This window comes from Artemia franciscana, chromosome 10, assembly GCF_032884065.1.
Source record: "Artemia franciscana chromosome 10, ASM3288406v1, whole genome shotgun sequence".
Classification (NCBI taxonomy): Eukaryota; Metazoa; Arthropoda; class Branchiopoda; order Anostraca; family Artemiidae; genus Artemia; species Artemia franciscana.
Window position 1 is genome coordinate 18092416 of NC_088872.1, and position 21182 is coordinate 18113597.

At 33.3% G+C, this 21182-nt stretch overlaps 1 protein-coding gene across 3 annotated transcripts in view; it reads left to right on the forward strand.

The window, feature by feature from the left end:
* LOC136031863 (pro-neuregulin-2, membrane-bound isoform-like) overlaps window positions 1-13059 on the forward strand; it is a 116160-nt gene extending 103101 nt beyond the window's left edge. For 2 of the 3 annotated variants that reach the window (XM_065711789.1, XM_065711791.1), the window contains exon 6: window positions 12231-13059. In XM_065711789.1, the coding sequence (XP_065567861.1) occupies window positions 12231-12394 (164 nt within the window). In that variant the 3' untranslated portion in view covers window positions 12395-13059. Of the gene's footprint in view, window positions 1-2865; window positions 2934-12230 lie in introns of all 3 variants that reach the window. The other variant, XM_065711790.1, reaches the window with a different exon arrangement.
* Window positions 13060-21182: the final 8123 nt, after the last annotated feature.

Genomic DNA, 21182 nt, shown 5'->3' on the forward strand with positions numbered 1-21182 from the left:
GCGCTGGATTCTCCAGTGTTATTTAAAAAATAAATGAGACAAAAAAAAAACAAGTTTTTTCAACTGAAAGTAAGGAGCGACATTAAAATTTAAAACGAACAGGAATTATTACATATTTGAGGGGGTTCATCCTCTTCTCCATACCTCACTCATTACGCTAAAGTATTTTTAGTTCAAAAGAACTATTTATTCTAATTAAACGGCCTTTGTGATTCAGGGGTAATTCTTAAAGAATTGGAACAAAATTCGAATTTTAGTGTAAAGAGCGAGGTACTGACGAGGGGACGAGCCCCCTCATATACGTATTAAAAATATACGAATATAGAAGTTCGTTACGTAAAGTTAATTTGTAAGTTATATATGTTTATTACTAATAAAAACGTTTGTAAATAAAATTAAAAGTTCTAGTGGCCTCTTAAGTAACAAAAAATTGGAGGGTAACTTAACCCCTCCCACGACCTTTTTTCTCAAAATCGTCTAATCAAAACTTTGAAAAAGCCATTTAGCCAAAAAAGTAAAATTTATATGCAAATTATGTTTTAATTTTCATGTACGGTGAGCCAAAATCAAAACCTGCATTAATTCAAAAATGTTCATAAATTAAATAAAAAAATAAATTTTTCTAACTGAAAGTAAGGAGTGAAATTAAAACTTAAAACGAACAGAAAATATTCCGTGTATGAAAAGGGCTGTCTCCTCCTCAACGCACCGCTCTTTAAACTAAAGTTTGACTCTTTCTCACAACTCTACTTTTTAAAACAATAAAAAAAAAACTTTAGCGTGAAGAGTGAATCGTAGAGGAGGGAACAGCCTCTTTCATATACTGAATAATTTCTATTAGTTTTAAGTTTTAATGTCGCTCCTTACTTTAAGTTAAAAAAAAATTATTTAATCTAATGAAAATTGAAGTTACAGAAAGGCAAATTCTATTGCGAGGCCAAGAATACTTGCTCAATCCAACTGGTGAATATTCTTTCATTTATTTCTGGCCTTTTTTTTATTCAGTATATATTCTCCTCTTGTTAGGTTCACTTCGAAAGGTCAATTTTTTTTTGTCTTTTTATGAGCACTGAAGACGACTTGGTGGAGGTTCTTATCGAAATATTTACTTGTTCTTCGTCTCCATATTTCGTTACTGGCTGACAAAATCCTTGTTTTGTCGCCTATTTGATTTTAATTTTCATTTATTAAATCATTTCTTTTCCTGGTCTCATACGTTGTGTTACACAGGCTACACCATGTTTGTATAAAACTGGTGCTTATAACCTTAAAACTCAGCCTCCTTAAAACTCAGAAGTTTTGATTGACTGGCCCAATGTGTTTTCTTGTCCTTATTTCTCATTTTTTCACTCACAGAAAGAGCTAGGATTGGTGCTTCTAATACGATGATTTGTTTTCATATTTTGAACAATTACAAAAAGCCTTTGTTTTTTGTATGAAACCTACTATTCACTAGTACATAGTATTAAAAAATGTTCTTCGTTTTTTTTCCTGTAAAATCTGTGTCGTGTAACATAAAGGTAATTTGAACCATTCAAATTACCATGGTTGAAGTATTTGAACTGAGGGTTGATATCGCTTCATATGGTTACGGACGCTTAAGTGAATTTTCATCACATTTTTTTGCTTTTGACAACTTGAATAAGTGACTAACGACAAAAGTACGGAAAAAGAGATGCATTGTTAATTTAAATTATAATATACCAAAACCTCGGGTTACAAGAATTTCAGGATTTTCATCATATCCACTCATGTGTCTGAGTACGGATAATATGTTACGGCAATTTTCTATAGAATTTGTCAAGTTTACCCCCCCCCCCCCTCAAAAAAAAAGAAAGAAGAAAAAACAATTTATTAATATTTGACCTCAAAATATGTTTGTCATTTCATAGCATTGATTTTTAATTTTTGAATAATTGAATGAATGAATATTTTTTACAAGTTAATAACGGGATTTATTCAAGAAAATAAACCAACAAAATCACATAAAGAAAAAAAAATCAATACAAGAGAATACTAAAAAATCAGTACAATTAACCCTCTCTAAGCTTTCACTTGCTCGGAGTAACCTCATAAACATAGGAATAAATGAGTCTATTGACTCAACTTGGATTTTCTTATGAATATATACAAGAGGATGAATGCAGAAATTATAATATCGAACTTGTTCAAATTCCCCATCGATATATAAAAATTATTATGATTTTTCAGTAACTTATATCTTCAACATAATTCGTCGATTGAAAGCGTTTTTCAAAGCTGAATCTATCCTAGATTTATCCATAATGTCCCCTCCTCCCAAAATAGATTACTTCTGTGTAGGAAATATAATTAAAACTCAATCAACTTCTTCAATGCTAACTATATAAACATGATTAGAGAGCATAATTGATTTGGCTTCTGAATAGCTCGTTTTCTGCAAAAGTCTTAAAAACGCGCATTGAGTATCAAGGATATGGTTACGTATATTTTAATTAATTTTAATAACATACTTTTGCTTTTGGCTATTCCTTATAATAAATTTCAGCGACTTATAGTTAATTACATAGGCGTAACCAGGAACAGGGGAGATGGGTATTTGAACTTTCACCCAGCATTTCAGTGGGTATATCATTTCACTTAACTATTTCACTTATTTTAGACAAATGGTGCACGGAAATACTAGACGACATTTTATTTAAGTGCAATTATACTAATACACCCCCCACCACTCCCATTGATTAGTCCTGGTCAAGTCTATGATTAACCAATGATTCCTGTTTTTGAAACCTTAACTCCTAAGTGCTTTTTAACATTTGATTAGTGCTTTCGTAGTTGCTGCTATATCCCTACCCCTGTTTTATTTCTTTTTGTTTTCCTATCCAGATATTCCAAGAGATCACTTGAGTCTAGACGCTACCCTACGGACCCTGGCATTATATTTGGGGAAATAGGTAATAACTCGCTGTATGCACTGTAGATAGCCGCTACTTTTTGACACTCTATACTCTCTTGGTATTTCTAATTTTCCATTTCTTTTACTGTTAGAGCTTTGTATTTTGTTTTTAGCTATCAAGCTGTAATAAATAATAGCAATAATTAAGTTATGAATGCATCGTTATAATTGCCTTTTAACTATAATTACAATTACGTTATCGTTTCTTTAATCAGTACTATGGACTATAAGACGAGTAGCCGGAGGAGGGATATCTCCCGGAAACAAAAAGAACAAACAAATATGAGTAATTAATCAAAAATAGTCATCAAAATGTGGATTAAAAGATATTTTGTCCTGTTTCGTCCCACCCTTTAAAGACTATTTTTGCCTCTATTCTCACAAGTAAGCCTTTCAGCCAAAATGTTAGCTACGCCTGAAGACCCGATAAAGATCAAACTTAATGGATATTTATTTTGATCTACGGTAATACTTTACTTATTTTTGAATTTACGGTATCTTATTCATCCTATTTTACGAAACATGAAGCTAAAATTGAATATTTTACGTCTACATTTAAGAAATATTTTACTTTTAATTGACATATTGAAAATCTTAATTTTAATAAGCCCAAACATTTAAGGTGAACTATCATTGGCACGCGTATAATTTTTTCGGAGGGAGAGGGGGCTGGCTGGACTTAATAAACCAATGAAAAGTTTGCAAGGAAGGCAATGGTTTAATAGATTTTTCATGCCGGAAAGATGCCATATTTACATCCCATATTAAACATTTGTGCATTTGCTATGCTTTTCGGTCATTTAGCTGAGAAGAAGCAAATTTTAAACACCTCCTGAGCCAATCACCTTAACTCCCGTCCAGGTGTGCATTTGAAAGTTCGGTGAAAAATAAGATGATACAGAATTTTGGATAGAATAAGATAATAGGAGAATTTTCTATCTTTTAAAGAAAGACTGAAATTATTATTGTAAATTCGATCTCCTATATAATAATGATGAAGAATCTTTTCGTGTTTTTTATTTCTTCGAACATTTGCTGGCTGTTTGATTGGCGGTTCTAGACAGGGTATCTCTGAAAAAAGGAAGAGGTGGTCTATTAGTTTACTAATACTGCTAAAAAAAAACTAAAGCGTTTAATAGTTAGCTATTTTTTTTACTCTATGCTATTGTCATGAAGTTGTTTGCTCATGTATATAGCTTCTGAAATAATTTTCTTGTTTACATTTTAATTACCATTTGTGCACAAAAGATACGGGGTGAATGACCTATAAAAACTGTCTGCTGATCTTGCTCAAGAAAACTCTGACAAAAGAACAGGATAAAATGGGCAGATAATTTGAATGATTTTATCCATAGGGATCTTTTTAACTCCCCCCTCCAACACCAAAAATCTTCTAGCAATCCCTAGTAATTAATTTTGGTTGTGTGTAGTAATGGCTGTTCTTATAATTCAAAGTACTGGTGACGTGGCAAAGCTTTAACAGTAATCTATGGCTTAGAACTTTGTCCATCTTCTCTTGGAATTTTTAAAGGGCATTAGTTTTTTTTTATCCTTGATGTAGAAATCTCTTGGGAAACCGCGGTGATTTTTCTTGCATGTTATCATTGCCAACAGATTGCTAGTTGTTTTTCATTGGCCACCCATGTTGAATAAAAATTATGTCTTATGTTAACTTCTAAAACATCTTGTAGTTATGGATCTTTACCCAGCATGTTTTTAACGAGCTTCACCTACCAATAACTAACCAGAGATGATGTCTTAATTTGTCTAGGTGTTAAGAAACACGTGACTAAATGATAAAAAGCAACAATCTTTTCCTCTATTGTGTATACTAAAGGATGTGGGCGTCAGCACAGGGAAATCCTAGTAATTGTTTTCAGGAAAGGGTCAAAGATTTATTTTTTTTTTCGTCGGAAAAGTCTCATGCTTTTCCTCTTCTTACAAGATTTTTTTCAAATTTTTTATAAGTTTAGTTTTCCAATAGAACGAACCTAACTGATACCCCTCCTCCCTGGTGGAACCCACAAAGATGAGTTTGCTTTGTCTGCACTAGAAAAGATTTTGAATTATAACGCGATTTAGTGACCTTTTCCCCATGGATACTTGCCATATATAAGCTGTGTTGGCCTCCCAAACCGTAAAGGCTCATGTTGCTTGGTACTTTTTCAATTGCCCTTCTTCCTCGAAAGAAAAGTCGTACCTTATTTCGGAATAACCTAAAAGTACCAACAAATCAGACTATTTTAGGTGATATATGATTCTATTTTAAGTGATATACTGCACTTCATATTCGGTTCTTGATTTGGAAAAACGAATACAAAGCTACTTTACCTTATTTGACCCTAATTATTTATGGAAAAACTGCATAGCCTACATTACTAAAAAATCACCCAAAACTACTAACACAGTAAAGACTGTGTTGTCAAAAGCTAGAGCTACTTAAAATACACCTTTGAAGCTTAGGAGACCAGTATAGTCCCAAGTATAATTCAAGAAATTCATTTTAGAAGACTAAGATTTTGCACCCGCAACATACCTTTGTTAATAAGCTGCATACATTACTAAAAAATCACCCAAAGCTGCTAACACAGTAAGGACTATGTTGTCAAAAGCTGGTCCTGCTCGACATGATCATGCTACTCCTGAAGTACACGCAAGCTATCTGGGGAGACAGAGTTTGTTACTTCGTATTTTTCCAAAACTGGAAACTGTTCTAGAGAGATAGGTTCAGCCAATCGAAGGAGGGGATTATCCTCTCGATCCCTGCGCTCTTACGTTGATACTAACAATTTCAACCCTATATTCAATTACACAAGTGAGAGGAACTGGTTAAAAATCGAAAAATTAAAACTTCTGATGAATTATTTAACATATCACGTTAGCCCAGTAATGTATCTTAAAGTAGTCAATTTAATTACCTGAAAAATTATAGCTATGGAAAGTTCAAATAGCTGAGAACTAGAATAAATGATGAAAAATTTAGAAAGGGACAACTAACAACAATTGAAATCCTAAAAATCTAACAAACCAAACGTGCAGTAGTTACCCTACCCAAATCCAGAATATATGCTTCAGGTAAAACGAATGTGTTTGAGCCTGAATAATAGTCATATGTATTAATTAAAAAGTTTTAAAGCAAATTGTTTATATGAAAAGACGTGTTCCCTCTTTGTCCTGTATTACCGCTGGAACAATGATCAAGCAATGGAACAGGAAATTTGTATTAATAAAAGTGGAAGAGGTCGGGACTGAAAAAAAAGGTCGAAATAATAGGCCTGTTTTAACCAAAATTGTATGCAGCAGGTAGTACCCTGTTGCGCCTCCTGCTTTCGGCTGTCTTGACAGAGTCTAGGTAGAAAGCAGGACAAATAACAATGAGGGATAGGGTTGTGGTCTAGGATATAGTGACGGTCTCGTATATAAAAGGAATGATCTAACCCTGATTATTTGGTAAAAGGACAAAAGAACTGTTATCCCATTGAATATTTCCTCATCTTTATTTGTTGCTAAAACACATTTATTGTGTTTTATTCCTAGTTACACTCTTATGTGTCAATCGTTCGTTTTACTAGGCTAGATGTGTTTCTTTTCAAAATAATCATCCGTTTTTATCTAATTCGCTGTTACGGTTTTACTAACTGATTATGATTTATTGTTGTTATGATTTAACTAATGATATTTGCAGACGCTAGATGATGGATGCACTTCAAGAAATGTTTCTTCGTTAGGTTGCATCCTAAAGGGAAACACGAAGTTTAGAATTGAAATTACTGTATAGACTATTGAAAACTCTTTTCAAAGATTAGAACGATTCCCAGCAAAAAAATATTGCCAAGATAAATGAAAATTACCGTATCCTTTTATATTTTCCATGTTAAGAAGGCGTCTTAATTTGGTTAACTGCTTCATTTACAAAGAGGATTTCAACAAATACTGGGACATTATTTCACAAAATCTATTTATACTATTATTAAATAATTTTTTTTTAACTGAAAGTAAGGAGCGACATTCAAACTTAAAACAAACAGAAATTATTCCCCATATGGAAGGGGCTGTCCCCTCGTCAACGCCCCGCTCTTTACGCTAAAGTGTTTATTGTTTTAAACAGTAGAGTCGTGAGAAAGAGTTAAACCTTAGCATAGTCCTAGCAAATTTCAAATGAATCGAGGTCAGATGGTGGATCTAGCTAGCTCTGGAAAATAATCTTCATTGTTAGTAGATCTAGAACAGAACAGTTACCAATATAAGCGTTAAATAAATATCAATGTTGCTAACATCTGATTCTGAATGTTCTTTAGTTATTTTTGACACCGTTATACTAGTTTTTTTCCCCTTGTGTGTCTGAATACACGTCTCTGCGCGGTTCATGTAATTGATTTACCCTACTTCCTATGGCCTGGATATTCAGAAAAGGGAATTATTTTTAACTTTTAAAGAAACTTTGAACGTTCGGGGAGCTCAACAGTACCGACCGTTCAAGTTCCAAAAGTTGGGGAAACAGAAAAAAGAAAGATTCCCAAACTGTCCCAATGGGGAAAATTTCCATTAAAAGATCAAAACCTATTCACTATTCATCTTTTCTTGTAAAGGATATAAAAATAATAATTTTTTCTTGGAGAATTCATGTGTCTATTTTTCGCAATAATAATGGGAAGAATAGGGCTTTGATTTAATGAGATAATCGAAGGTACTTGGGGTACAGGTAGATAGGGAAACTTCTGTGCGTGCTCATGAACAAGGAACCGCAGGAATTTTTCCGAAACGATAGGGGAAATTTCAAAAAAAGTGCTTCTGTCGGAACTTGCATTATCATTTATTTGGATGATAATATTCTCTTCATATACATTTTGGGTTTTGCAGGAGTTTCATTACCATTGCGATAGGAAAAAAAATAGACGCCAGATTTTAAATATTTCTCGGTCAGGTTTCGTCGCTAACCTGGAGTCCAACTATATATTCAGAATGGAATTTTCAGGATGCAATAAACTAGCAAAAAGCTGGCCTCTGTTCATTTTTTTCAATTGACTTTCAACTGCAAGCTATATGCTGTCATTTAATCTATTCCATAGACATCTTTATGTTAAAAGGTAGACATGACCTTTTCCATAGCTAGTACAAAGCAGGCTTTGAAAACCAATAAACAAATTTTATTCCTTAGTTATGGAGACTGCTTAAACTATTTTGGTGGTCAATTTTTTCCTTCTCTGGTTTAGAATAGGCTTCCCAACTTCCCGGAAATCAAGGATTTGGATTAAAGGTAAATGAAAATAAACAAAGGAGTCGTAAGCCTCCACAGTGCTAAGAGAGCCAGAAAATGAGAGTAACTGAAGACAGATAAACAAAAGTAAAAAAATAAATGCAGAGCCGCCATGTGTTAAAAAAAAAGCTACAATACAACCGGCAAAGGTGGAAACATTCTCAGACGCATTTGCCGAATGCACGAAGATAAATGGAAGAAAAGACAAATAAACAATGCTGAAATTTATTTTTCAACCTTGGTGTCGACATGGGATTTAACACTTTTTGTGACTGCATTTCTCAACATCTATCTGTGTTACATCGGTGTTCATGATAAAATGTGAAAATACGTAAATTACGCCTGTGTGCAATCAGAGAAGCTAGAGCAAGAAAAGACGAACCGTGGTCATCAAATAAAATCCTCGCATGTAAACTTATCTGTTGAAGAAAAAAAGAATATTTCATCACTTTTATATAGGTTATAAAGACGAATTATATTAAAAGCCTCTGAGGTAGATGGTATAAATTTAGTTATGGAACGTAAAAATATATTTGTGTGAAAATGCAGTTAAAAACACGTGGCAGCATAAACGCTAAGGACTTGAAATTGTTTAATGAATTTGACTCAATGCAAATGAGTATGCCATATGCCAAGTTCTTTCAACCCACAAACAAAGTTGGTTATATGAAAAATATTGAAAAATATGGCATGAAAACACCTGAATAAACTTTTTGGGAAACAAGCCCTGGACTTTTTTCCTTTTTTTACTTGTCCTATGTGGGAAATTTGGCTCGTTAGCGTTTGTGGTGCCCTTTTGGAAATAAATATTATCGCACCTTATGAGTATGCAAGGTTATAAAAAGAAACACTGTCATGTCTTCAAATTAGAAAAAAATTATAGTTTTTCCTTTTAGATTTCTTTACTTTTTCTTGCCACATCATTTTAGTTTAGTGGTAAGTTTACTGATCATCATAAAATAGGAGCTTTCAGTCAGGAACGCTCTCTTCTTATTTTGAATTAAAATTATAATCTTGTAATATGAATTTTGCCTAAAATTTGGACATATAGTGAGTCGGACATATGGTATCACAACGTTTTTTTGAGTGGGAGATTGCACCTTTTGAGGAAGTCAAATTCAGCAAAACTCAGAAAAAGCATATTAGTTTTATAAGGAATTTTGCAAAATGGTAGCAAAATGCAAAAACGAGCATTTTAGGAGATGGACACGGAATTAAAATCCGCCTCCTCATCTTTGATGCCTGAAAGGCTCGCAAGCGATAACCGCAGTTATGGAACAATTATCAAAATATCGAAAAAATTATTGTAAAAGGAAATATGATTACTGTTTCGTTATATCTCAAAACAATGATATATCATATTAATAGCACAGCAAAAGCATAGCATGCGAAAAGTAGTGTTTTTTTTATTGAATTTTGTAAACACCTTAGACTACATCCAGCTGCATTTGTGGGTGTTGGGACTGGGTCCATATTGCTGCTCCTAATTACTATCACCCAATATCGAAACAGTTTTTGTTCAAATAAGTTTATATCGACAAAATAATAATCCGTGATCATCCATTAAACTCCAGACATCCCTGGATTTTTATATTTAAACTCTTTTAAGCAGACTTTCAACTATCTTAAAAACAGCGCCCGAAACAAGCGGCAAAATTTGCTGCAAAACAAGCGCCCGAAACAAGCGGCAAAATTTGCTGCAAAACAAGCGCCCGAAACAAGCGGCAAAATTTGCTGCAAAACAAGCGCCCGAAACAAAGCGGCCTGCGTTGTAAAATTTCCCGAATAATTGCTTAGTCTTTACCATATGTATATTTTCAGTTGTTTTTCTCGTGATTATTTGTTGTCTAATAGTACAGCCTCGTATGCTATGCTTTTGCTGTGCTATTAATATGATATATAATTATTTTGATAATTGAAGTTGTTCTACTATTATAATACTTATCTATAAATTTCTCTCAAGAGCGGCGAAGCACGAACCCTAACTAATATAAATAATTATTTAGCTTTCTTATTTACATCGGTGTCCTTTCTGTTTTTGGCTTTTGATGCATCTTGATTAAACTGGCATTCATTTATTCTAGGAACTATTTTCGAGTATTTGTTTATATGTTAAGTTGTAGGAATGAGGTCATCACGTCTCGAAATGGCTCTGACTGGTTGCTTCATTCTTTCAAAAGGTCATTTGATAGAAGAATACAAAGTCTGTTCTTTTTTTTTATTCAACATTTCACTAAGGCATGCCAGGGAATTGAAAACGGGCTTTTCACTTCTCACCTGCTTGAATATATTACGTAGGTGTGTAATGCACAAATCAGCTCTTTTTTGGTTTGGAAATAGATGCTATTTCTACGCTACATGTCTGATGTGAAATGTACATACAGTTTTGTTTTTTCATAAGCTAGATTTTCAATTATCAGTAAAAGATAATTTTTACATATACAACTTGGTTTATAAAGGAATTCAAGATAGTTATTGCAGTAACCAAGACAAATGTGGGCACTAGCTATTGTTGCAATTATTTTCTATGTTATGTCGATCAGTTCTGTGGGAGACTCATAAAATCGTGATGTTCGTTACGGAGAATGGTAGCAAGCTGTATCCTCTTTGAAAAACATTTATTTCCTAACATTATTTTAACTTAAGTGGATAAACAAAACTACAAGTTTTCAACTATAGCATTCGATAAAAAAAACTCGAAATTTTGCAAAATTTGAATTAAACTTGAATTTAATCGAATTCACTAAAATAGCTGCAAGCTAAAGGTGCCTAACCTATTCCATTTTGTTGTGAAAGATCAACACAAAGAAATTCCTAGAGTGGCTCTTTGTTTTTTAATGTTATTGACTCTATTCTGAACTCATGTCTTTAAGGCTTAATATAAGCTTTTAGAAATGTACAAATGTATAGTAGCCTTCATTCGCGGAAATGAAGGAGGAGACTTCATTCGCGGAAATGAAGGAGGAGATAAAAAAAATCTACAAGGGGAGTTTTATTATTTTTTTCAATTTTCTTTCACATGGAAAATACCAGAAAAAGCCATTTTCACTTAAAATACCAAAAAGTTACTTTAAAAAGGAGATCTTCAAGGGGGAGAATTACCCACATTCCAATTTACACTGCTGCAAACCTATCAATTATCCGGACATATTTTTGATAGGCCTGGACATAAGCACATGCACACTTAGACTGGCAAACAGATTTACCTATAGTTATAATATTTAGCTTGCAGTTTATTTAAAAACAAGTGGCTACACACTGTCCTTCACCGGTTCAATTTCAATGGAAGAGTACATGGGTTCTTTGACTGACGTAAGCATAATTTGAAGGAAAAATAATTGTCAGGAATGTCACTGGATGTTCAAAAACACCAAGGAGTTTCAAAGACAACTTATAAGACTGTCTTAGGCATCCTTCGGCATTATATATCCGCGAACAGAAAAATTTGAAGAAAATGTTTCCTTAAAATCTTATATGGCCACCGCCGGAATCCTCATTTTTATCTCTTTACGAGAGCAAAACAAGACTTGTCCATGAATCGTCAAGAACAAATCTGAATTGGTTTTGAACCTCTTGTATTTTCGCTTCTGCCAGGTTTCAATGACATTTTTCACAAGTTAAATTATATCAAAAACTTATATCAAATTTAATATGGCCACCGCCTGAATCCTCATTTTTATCTCTTACGAGAGCAAAACAAGAAATATCTGTGAATCGTCAAGAACAATCCTAAATTAGTTTTGAACAACCTTGTATTTTTGCTTCTGGTAGGTTTCAACGACATTTGTTTTTTGTCACAAGTTCAATTATACTTTTGAAATTCCAATCAGTATTTTCTAAATTTAATTTGGGAATTAATAAGTCAAGAAATATCGCTTAGTTGTAAGGAATATAACACTGAATTTATTCTTTTGGGGAGACCATGTATCAATAATAGTGCGAACTAACTATATACCTCTATACCTCTATATACCTCTGACTATATACCTAACTATACTAACCTAACTATACTAACCATATACCTCTTTTTATTTTAAGGACGAAAATGTTCTACGAGAAGATGCCTTCAGCACCATGTACCAGCACATTCGCTTTTTCTACCCGATGATAAAATGACAGTATTAACCTCACTTGGTGCGGTCGCCCCGACTTTTACTAAAATGGCTCTGCTTGACCTGCTCGACAATCGATGTCCAGATTGAGGCCGTCCACCTTACCAGTCACAACAAACTAGTTTTATGATAGCATTGAAAACAAAAGGGGGTTAATAGTGAGCATTCCGTTGAAACTTACAAACGCAACGAAGTCGCAACAGTTACTTCTCCAGAGCAAAAAGTGTGCAAAATGTTTTGCTTCAACAGACTTGAGCTTCGAGGCTTAGTAATAACTGTTTAATAAATCTCTGTTAAATCATGCTTATTTAAGCATAATTTTACTTTGGTATTGGAGTGATGCTGAAGATTAGGTTTTATCCCATTGAAATATTCTCTTCATTTAATTAGTTCAGGAAATAGAAATTTAACTGAAACCTTCCCGGCTCCTTTCCGTAATTGCTAGAGTTCACTGAAGGGCGTAGTCAGGATCTATTTCTAATGGGTCAAAAAATGTCAAGAAGGGGGATCCAGCTATGGGAAATATATTTAAATTGCAAATATATAATCAGAAAATACATATTTATGTAATAAATCCTATGTTTGGAGGGGTCCTTAACCCTTAAATCCATTCCCATTGGCTACGTCACTGCATTTACAGTCTTACCTGCTACTAGTCACGGATATTCAGCCAAAGAATTAGTTCTATGTATAGAATCTCCATTTCATTTTTTCTTATTATTTTGTCCATGTATAAACTGAGCATGGTTAAATAAGTTTGCTAGCTTACGATTATTAAATTAGGTTCGATTGCAATGAGCTAATCTGAAAATCTACGGTTACGTCAACAGAAATTCGTCAATATGAATAAAAAATGGTCAATTTATTAGTTATATAAATGCCGTTAAATTTTAATACACACAATTATTACAGCTAATAAAACACCGAAATGAAAAAATAAGTACAGTTGTGGGTAGTTAAAATTTCCTTTTTGTTAAACCTCATCTTATAAATATAAATTAAATTATAAAGTTTGTTAAACCTCATATATATATATATATATATATATATATATATATATATATATATATATATATATATATATATATATATATATATATATATATCGAATCTTAAACTGAACCGCTCTGAAAGTTCTTTATTTTGATTGTAGTTACTATGAGTACTTGAATAGGCTCTTATTCTAAACCTGAATTTAAACTTCTCACATATTTTAACTGGTGATGATATATGAATACCATTTAGATCTTGAAATGAGTTCAATCAACGGTTTCCTTGCAAAAAATTTGGATATGACTTTCTACTGAAAGCCAAGCAAATTTGAAATGCGTAAGGTTTAACCACATTCATGACAACAGAATTATGTTTATTAAAGAGATTTTATTTTTATTTAGTTTGAAAAATTACAATGTTTCTTCCCTAAAAAGACGTTTCAAGATTATCACGAACCAGCTATGTTATATTTCCTATGTTAATGGAAAAGTATTGTACAGTGTTAGAATGCTAGTGTAAGATTACACACACTTAATTTATGTTTCATATGCATCTTAATCAACGAATATAGGCTATAGTATTTATTATTCATATGCTTCATTATACCTTTTTATAGTATCTAGGAACAACCGGAGGATATTTAGACTAAACTTGTTTTTCTATTATCTTCATTGAACTACACCTTTATTATGCTATATCCATTTTATAATTTACTACAATTTTATGTTTTAGTATTTATTCAGTACATCGAATCTTTGTAAACAAAGCTTCAATGAAGTAGAATAGTAATTATTTAGTAAAAAAAAAAAAGTAAAATCAATAGTAAATTAAGGAAGATAACTAAACGATGATAATTAATTTTCATATACTTAGCTGCAAGTTTAACCATTGACGCTGCATTGAAAACTCACAATAGAAGTAACATACATTAGCGAAAAGGTCTACACTCTCCATTGAAGATTTTTGAAACACATCTAAAACCACACAAGCTAAACCATTTTTCATGATCCGGCCCTAGCGCAATCATAATGACAAATGTTTCTGATGGAAAATCAAGTAGCAACGGAAACTATGGCTCTGATGGGGGCCATAATTCTGATGGGGCCAAATTTCGCGCTATGAAATGTGTCATGTTTGGAAAAATATTTGGCTACTGGTATGTACTTATACTGTGTGGAAATTGAAGTGGCAAAAGCAAATTCCCTTCCAATACTTGAAATGTAACATTATACCCAGTTAACTTTTATCCCCACCGTTCTCAGCTTCAGTATATTACATTAATTCATGCCCGCCGCTGTTATCTCCGTCCGATAAAGTTTAAACACAGAAAAACAAAGAGTCGACTTGTAAAAAATGTTATGGCTCGAAAGCCTTTCGTTCTTTTACTGACTTAAAATTTCATATAAAAGAACCAATCAGGCTGGAAAGAATGATTGGCTGTAAAGAATGTGACGTTGGAAAAATAAACCAATGGAATTTAAGCATATTTTTGAACACGAAACCTTAAAATAGCTATTTTCTTACTTTATACTTACTGCAAATTAAGACGTAAGAATGGATTCTTTAATATCCAGCCAACCATCATGAGATATCATGAGTTTTTAACCAGGAAAGCTTGCCATCTTCACTGTCACACTTTACCTCTTATTTTACATCGCTACCCTCAGGGGATTGGCTAAACAACATAAATCATTAGATGTGGATAGTATTCCAAAATAAAGACAATCAAAAAATACTTCTTTGACAAATGTTCTTGTTTTTAAATCTTGTCACACGTGTAAAGAAGTTTTCGCTGAAGTAGATTTTTTTTTTTTTTAAGTTGAATCTCAACCGGTGGTGTACGCTATTGCTATCCAACCAATTTTGTCGGCACGAACTAAATTGGGACATTTCAATACATTTAGGGTTTCCACCATTTTCTTTAATAAAACTGTATATTTTTTACAGTTATGATTAATAAAAATAGTCTCAAACGAATATTGCAAATACAAATATTAGCGCTATGGAAAAGAAGGGTCCACTACGGCTCAAAATTCAAAAGTTGGTGTTCCTTGAGACACACCTTTAAGGAGTAGAAGAAAAAAATTGGTTATGTATAATTTTTCTTCTATGCCATCATGGCCCAATTGACTTACATGCCATGTTATTTTCTTGCCAATTATAAATTTGGACCCCCAGTGATAGCAGGTTATTCGTAAACATCCTTATTAATAACATCTTTCTCCGTTGCTAAGAAGGAAATTAGTAGCAAGTTTAATAAGCTACCGTGCTCCATTTTTATTCGAGAAGCAATAAATAAATGCATAACTATTATTTTCGAATAAGGGTTCTAGACCAGGTGAACCTTAAATATGCTCTTTACTGCTCTACCATTTAACTACTGCATGTAAATCAGAGATAAAGCGCTTACATGCGTAGCTCTTCGTATAATTTTTATACTATTTAATGTCTGCATCAGATACTTAAAATCAAAACAGAATATATAGATTTTAAATGTTTTGGATATGATGCGCTATAATTTGCTATCTACTCTGCTGGCCTGAAAATGCCCAAATTTGGAAAAAACATAGCTGACAAAGTCTGCTTTTCGATTTTTTCCTTAATGAAACATGAGGTGTACTATTATTTTTTATGTAGCCATTAGTTTTGAACTACAATCGATAGTTGTATTACAAAGAGAATTTGTTTTGATTTTGGTCTGCAGTGTTGTCGAATGAGACATAAAAATTGAAAATTCAAAATTAGCTAGCCAATATCTTGCCACTTTCTGACTTCTGGGAAATAGGAGTAGCTTAATTTGTTCATTAAAATAGGGCAGAAGTCAAAATAAGACTGAATTTAGGTAAATCATCACATTAGTACATGAAATAATATCCTGTTTCCCAAATTTATGCTGGAGTTACATCACTAAGCTATTACATGAGATATTGAGTTCCTATTGAAATGTGCAATAAGTATAGTATTTTCTGCCGATTGACAATAGACTATATCACAGATCATTCAAAATACAAGCATCACGAATTGGCATTTCCCCCATGACATGTGCTACCACCTAGTATTCTTATGCCAGATTGCAGAGTTAATATTTAAGTTTCCTTCTGTAACTTGTCGCAAATGTTGAGCTCTATCCAGGTTCAAAATCTCCATCTGGAATATTTAGGATCGGCTTTGTTCTATATTCTTGATTTTTTCGAGATTTCAGAATAATAACTCAGATCATGATTATAACTCAGATCAGATCAGGTAATGTTGGAAAATACAATAATAACTGGAAACTGTCCCCGATACTGCAGACTATTTAAAAAAAAAATGAACTGATGCATGACGTGGCTTGACAGTTACTATTAGTTAATTGCGGTTAATTTAATACACAAAACTTTTTTAGATTGGAATTCTAAGAGTTTTCTATCTGTAAAAGGATGAATTACAACTTAATGAGCTCTTAAGCGGAGCAAGTAAATAATTATTTTCAGAAGGTTTCAATAAGTGCATCTGAACACAATTCAATAGCCGCAGCTGGCTATTGAATGCTAAAAATTAGAAAAATCAACTGCAATAAATTTGTTGGACGCAGCGGGAGTTCTGTACATCCATCAAGAATAAATGAGCCCAATATGCTAGGTTCAAATCTCACCGATGGCAGTTTTTTTTTTCATCAAAAGTCCTATACATCACTGTAAGAACTAGATTCTTGTCATGCTAATATTCAGTGGCTAGGATTGCCTGAAAAGATTGAGGATTCCAGATTGGACAATATTCGCTAACAAAACTTAAGTTCAACCTAAACACCACCATGGGTTCAAGGGTTAACTTATGCTGAACGTGCATTAGGTTACTTAAATCTTAAATGACAACAATTTACGTTCAACAGTGCGGGAGCTTTAGGTGGTAATAGATGTTTTATTTACCATAGAATTGCCCGAAAGAGTGAACTTACTTGTTTGAATGATCTGTGAGCTGTATCATGGACCAAATTAGTGCTAGTTTTCAAGGAGGAAAATGGGTTGTTTACACCAAAATCAAATAGATGGCTGTTGTTTTGATTATGAATTTATGCATGTATATGTTTGTAAATAGTTGTTTTTTTCCACTTTTTCTATGTTAATCTGTGCGAAGTATCGATGTTTGTAATATCCAGTAATTCTTGATTCAAATTACAAGCTCTATGGCTATATCAAAAATGGGTAATATATGTATGTAAACTTTTCAGAAAAACTTTCTTTTACCTTAAATTTGCTTTCCTCGGAATAAGAATCCAAAGATCGTTAGAACACCTCGATTAGTTATATTACTACTGATTGCGTAACCAGTCACTGTCGACCCAGTTTTGTAAGGGATTCTGCAGCTGCTATTGCTTCAGAATCACACTTTTAAAATGGGATAAAATGCGGAGTGGATAATTGCCACTCCACGAAATTTTATAGCGGGATAAAAAAAAGCGCTAAGTGCTTGTAACAACTTTTTTTCTGGAGGTTATTCGAACGATCTCGGGTTCTACTGGAATCACAATGGGAGGGGCAATTTTACACTTTTGTATGCTTTGAGGTTTCCGAACACTGATTACGTCACCTCATTTACAAATGAAGTGACATCATCATGTCCAACACAAGACGGAGAATCTAACACTATTGTCAGAAAGTGAGATCGAGCTTCACAGTGTAGCTTTATATATTTTTCTTATTTAAATCCATGAAGAAAAGACTATTTTTGAAAGAAGTTCAAACAACCCGGCATCAGCCTCATCTAAAATATTAAAATCTTAGATTTACACTTTCCGGGCACAGCGGTATCATGGAAGCCCTACTTCACAATCTAAAATGAAATTTGTTTTTACCGATATCTTTCTCATTGATTTACGTTTTATTATTAGAACCGGTTTTCTTTGGAAACCACACCAATGATGGAAGTGAATAAAACACTGTTAAAGGCTCACTGAAGGCATTTCGGGTCTTAGCACAGTAAGAGGGCTGGCCATTTGATGCCGTGGTTATGTATTTATACTTTAAATAAGCTATAAATAAATAAGTTATAACAGTTGTCTAACTGGGGGGATGTTTTCATCGAAAAAGTTTTTTACGTTTTCATTGAGGAAACTAGAAAAATACAAACAAATAATTTTTTTTTTTTTTTTTGTCGTACGTTAAAGAATGAGCAATACTTATAATTTCTGCAAAATTTGGAGCGATTAATAATAAGAAATGGCATCAAATAGCTGATGTCTACCGCAACTCTACACTAAAAACTTGACCTTCATCCTCGTAAAAATGATGCGCTTTTGACTGAACTAAGATCTTAATGTCTGAAATAAATAAGTTATGGATTTTGGAGAAATGCGTTGTTTGGTGAGCTATGCCAAAAATAATTTGTTTAATAAGCAATTTTTTTTTTATCAAATTAGTTCAATAAAAATAATTTGTTTGATAAACAAGGAAGCAAATTCACCAGCTAAATATGCACTGAAAAAAGCATCGCATGCAAAAGAATATTCCATGCTCTCCGCTATATCTACGGGGGTTTGTTGTGGATGTTGATTCCAACTTGATCAAAACAGGACTGGAGTATACAGGTATCGAATGTTTAATCCCTTAGTAAGATGAGTGTGTACATGATTTCAATCTGAAGAAATATAGTTACAGGGTAAGGAATTCCCTCCCCTGTCTTAAACATCCCAATTCTTCATCCGCATTTTATATGACTATTAAAATAGAAAAAATCAATTTTTAGAATGTCTTCTTACGAAACTGGCTGTGTGACAAATGCTAAGAAAATGTGTGTTTCATCAAGGGAGTTTCATCCACAAAAAAAAAAATCTGGTCAAGAATTACTGGTTTATTTGTTGATGAATTAAACGGAATTAGAGGATAATGTTTATGCTAGTTTGCAATACACTGTATATTTTTGCATATACTTTATTACTTATTACGCTCTCTACTTAAGCGTTTTACGGTGTTGTATCGCTTTTCGGACATGTCTATTTATCTCCTAAAAATTTTCAAAATTAGTGTATAAAAAAGCCAAATGTGTTTATTCCAACATAGAATATAAATTAGAAAAAATTGCACCCATCATGTACTTTTATTCTTCAAAGACCTAATAAACAAATATACATCATTTATCGTTTTTCAATAACTACAAAAAATGTGACTAAGTATATCGTATTCAGTATTAGTTATATTGAGACCTTTCGAGACCCCTAGGCTATTTTTAACCCCTTTAGATAAAGCTATTAAATGTCGAATGGACCACTAATTCAGAACCATTGTTTAAAATGTAAAATTTTGAATTGAGATCCGTTATCTCTACTAATGGGTGACAAATAAGAGACATAAATTTTAGGTGTTATTTTCACCAAATAAAACGTTTTTAGACCATACTATCCATTTCTTGAAAACACTATTCGCTTCATGAGTCTCTCATCGGCAGCCCATATTAGCCTATAGGGTAATTTGGAATTTTAAACAAATCTTCTTGTCTCTGCCAGACATTACAAAAAATATTCCATTTTTCCCGGGAGAAATGTACATTGTACGTGCACTCGGCATATACAGATAACTCAGGTGCATAAAAAAATGAGATACTTCCCGTATTGGAGTTAGCCGGAAAGTGATACGTTACCCTTCATAATTAGGTGCCAAAGCCATATTTTTATCTTGGATGTCTAACCACCTGCCCTAAAGTATTTTTTTTTTAAGTGACTGTTGGAAATAAAACGCCAGACAGTTCAGGAGTCAACTGGTAGATATTTTATTCACTGAAGCATCAATTCTGTTAATTAAAGCGCTTATATTCACTTTCATAGGCTTATGTAGTTCTGTTAATTAGGATTGTCTTACATTGAAATACATTAAGATCGATGTTTTCATTTGTCCAACTCTACTCTTTAGGTTAAAAGTAATTATGTTAACAAAAAAGCTGTAGCGTCAGGGCGGATGAGAAATAAAACACATTTACACCAAAAAGATGGTTACTAAAAAAATAGAAAACATTTCAGGTTAGGTGTCTCCCTCTGAAAGATGCGTCTTTTTTCTTCTTTTTTTTTAGTGAAGCTTGCCATCTGAAATCATAATTCATGACAAATTAATGTACGTATTCGTGAGACTGGACCATCTCTGCCCTATATAGGTGCTATGGTCACACATTTAGATGCCACTTAGCCAATTCGTTTGGCAACAATTCCCTTGTTTTCTTTTATCTATTCACAAAAAAGGTCACTTGTATGTCATCATTGACCCGGGAATGAGGTGTTCGCCACCCTTATAAGAGTTTTAAGGGTATTTAGTGACCTTAAGTAGTAGGTCTGGATGACATAAGTCTCTTATTCGGCACAACCCCATACACCGGAGCCTATGTTCGCTCTGGCTTATAACACATTTAGAAGTTGAAGTCGATGCCACAATACTAACAACTTATTAGGTTCGACAAAAGGCTGGCTCCACAGGAGCAAATTGATACGAAGATAGATTGTTCAGAAGAAGTATTTAATTCAGAGTATCTAAAGGTTTATGTACTTTCACATTTTGCCATTAAGCTATACAAGGTGTTCTCCCAACACCTTGTAAATGATAGGGAATCAACAGTCGACCTCTACGTCGGACGATCCTGAGCAAAAGATTACAGCTCGAGGAGGGATGAACTTAGGCCTCTTGCATCAGCTTCTAGGGCTCAGCCAATTGTGATCCGCTGTCTAGCATTCTTCCGGAGGCCTGGAGGGTTTCAGCACCAGACGTCATATGGAAGTCTTCGCCGTTTCATTTGAGTCGTATGACCCCAGTACCGCCACCTTTGTAGTCTGACTTCTTTAATTATTTGCGGTTCCTTAGTGAAAGGCCTGATCTCGGTATTAGGTACCGACGGTACTCTATCGGTTCAGCTAATCATAAATATT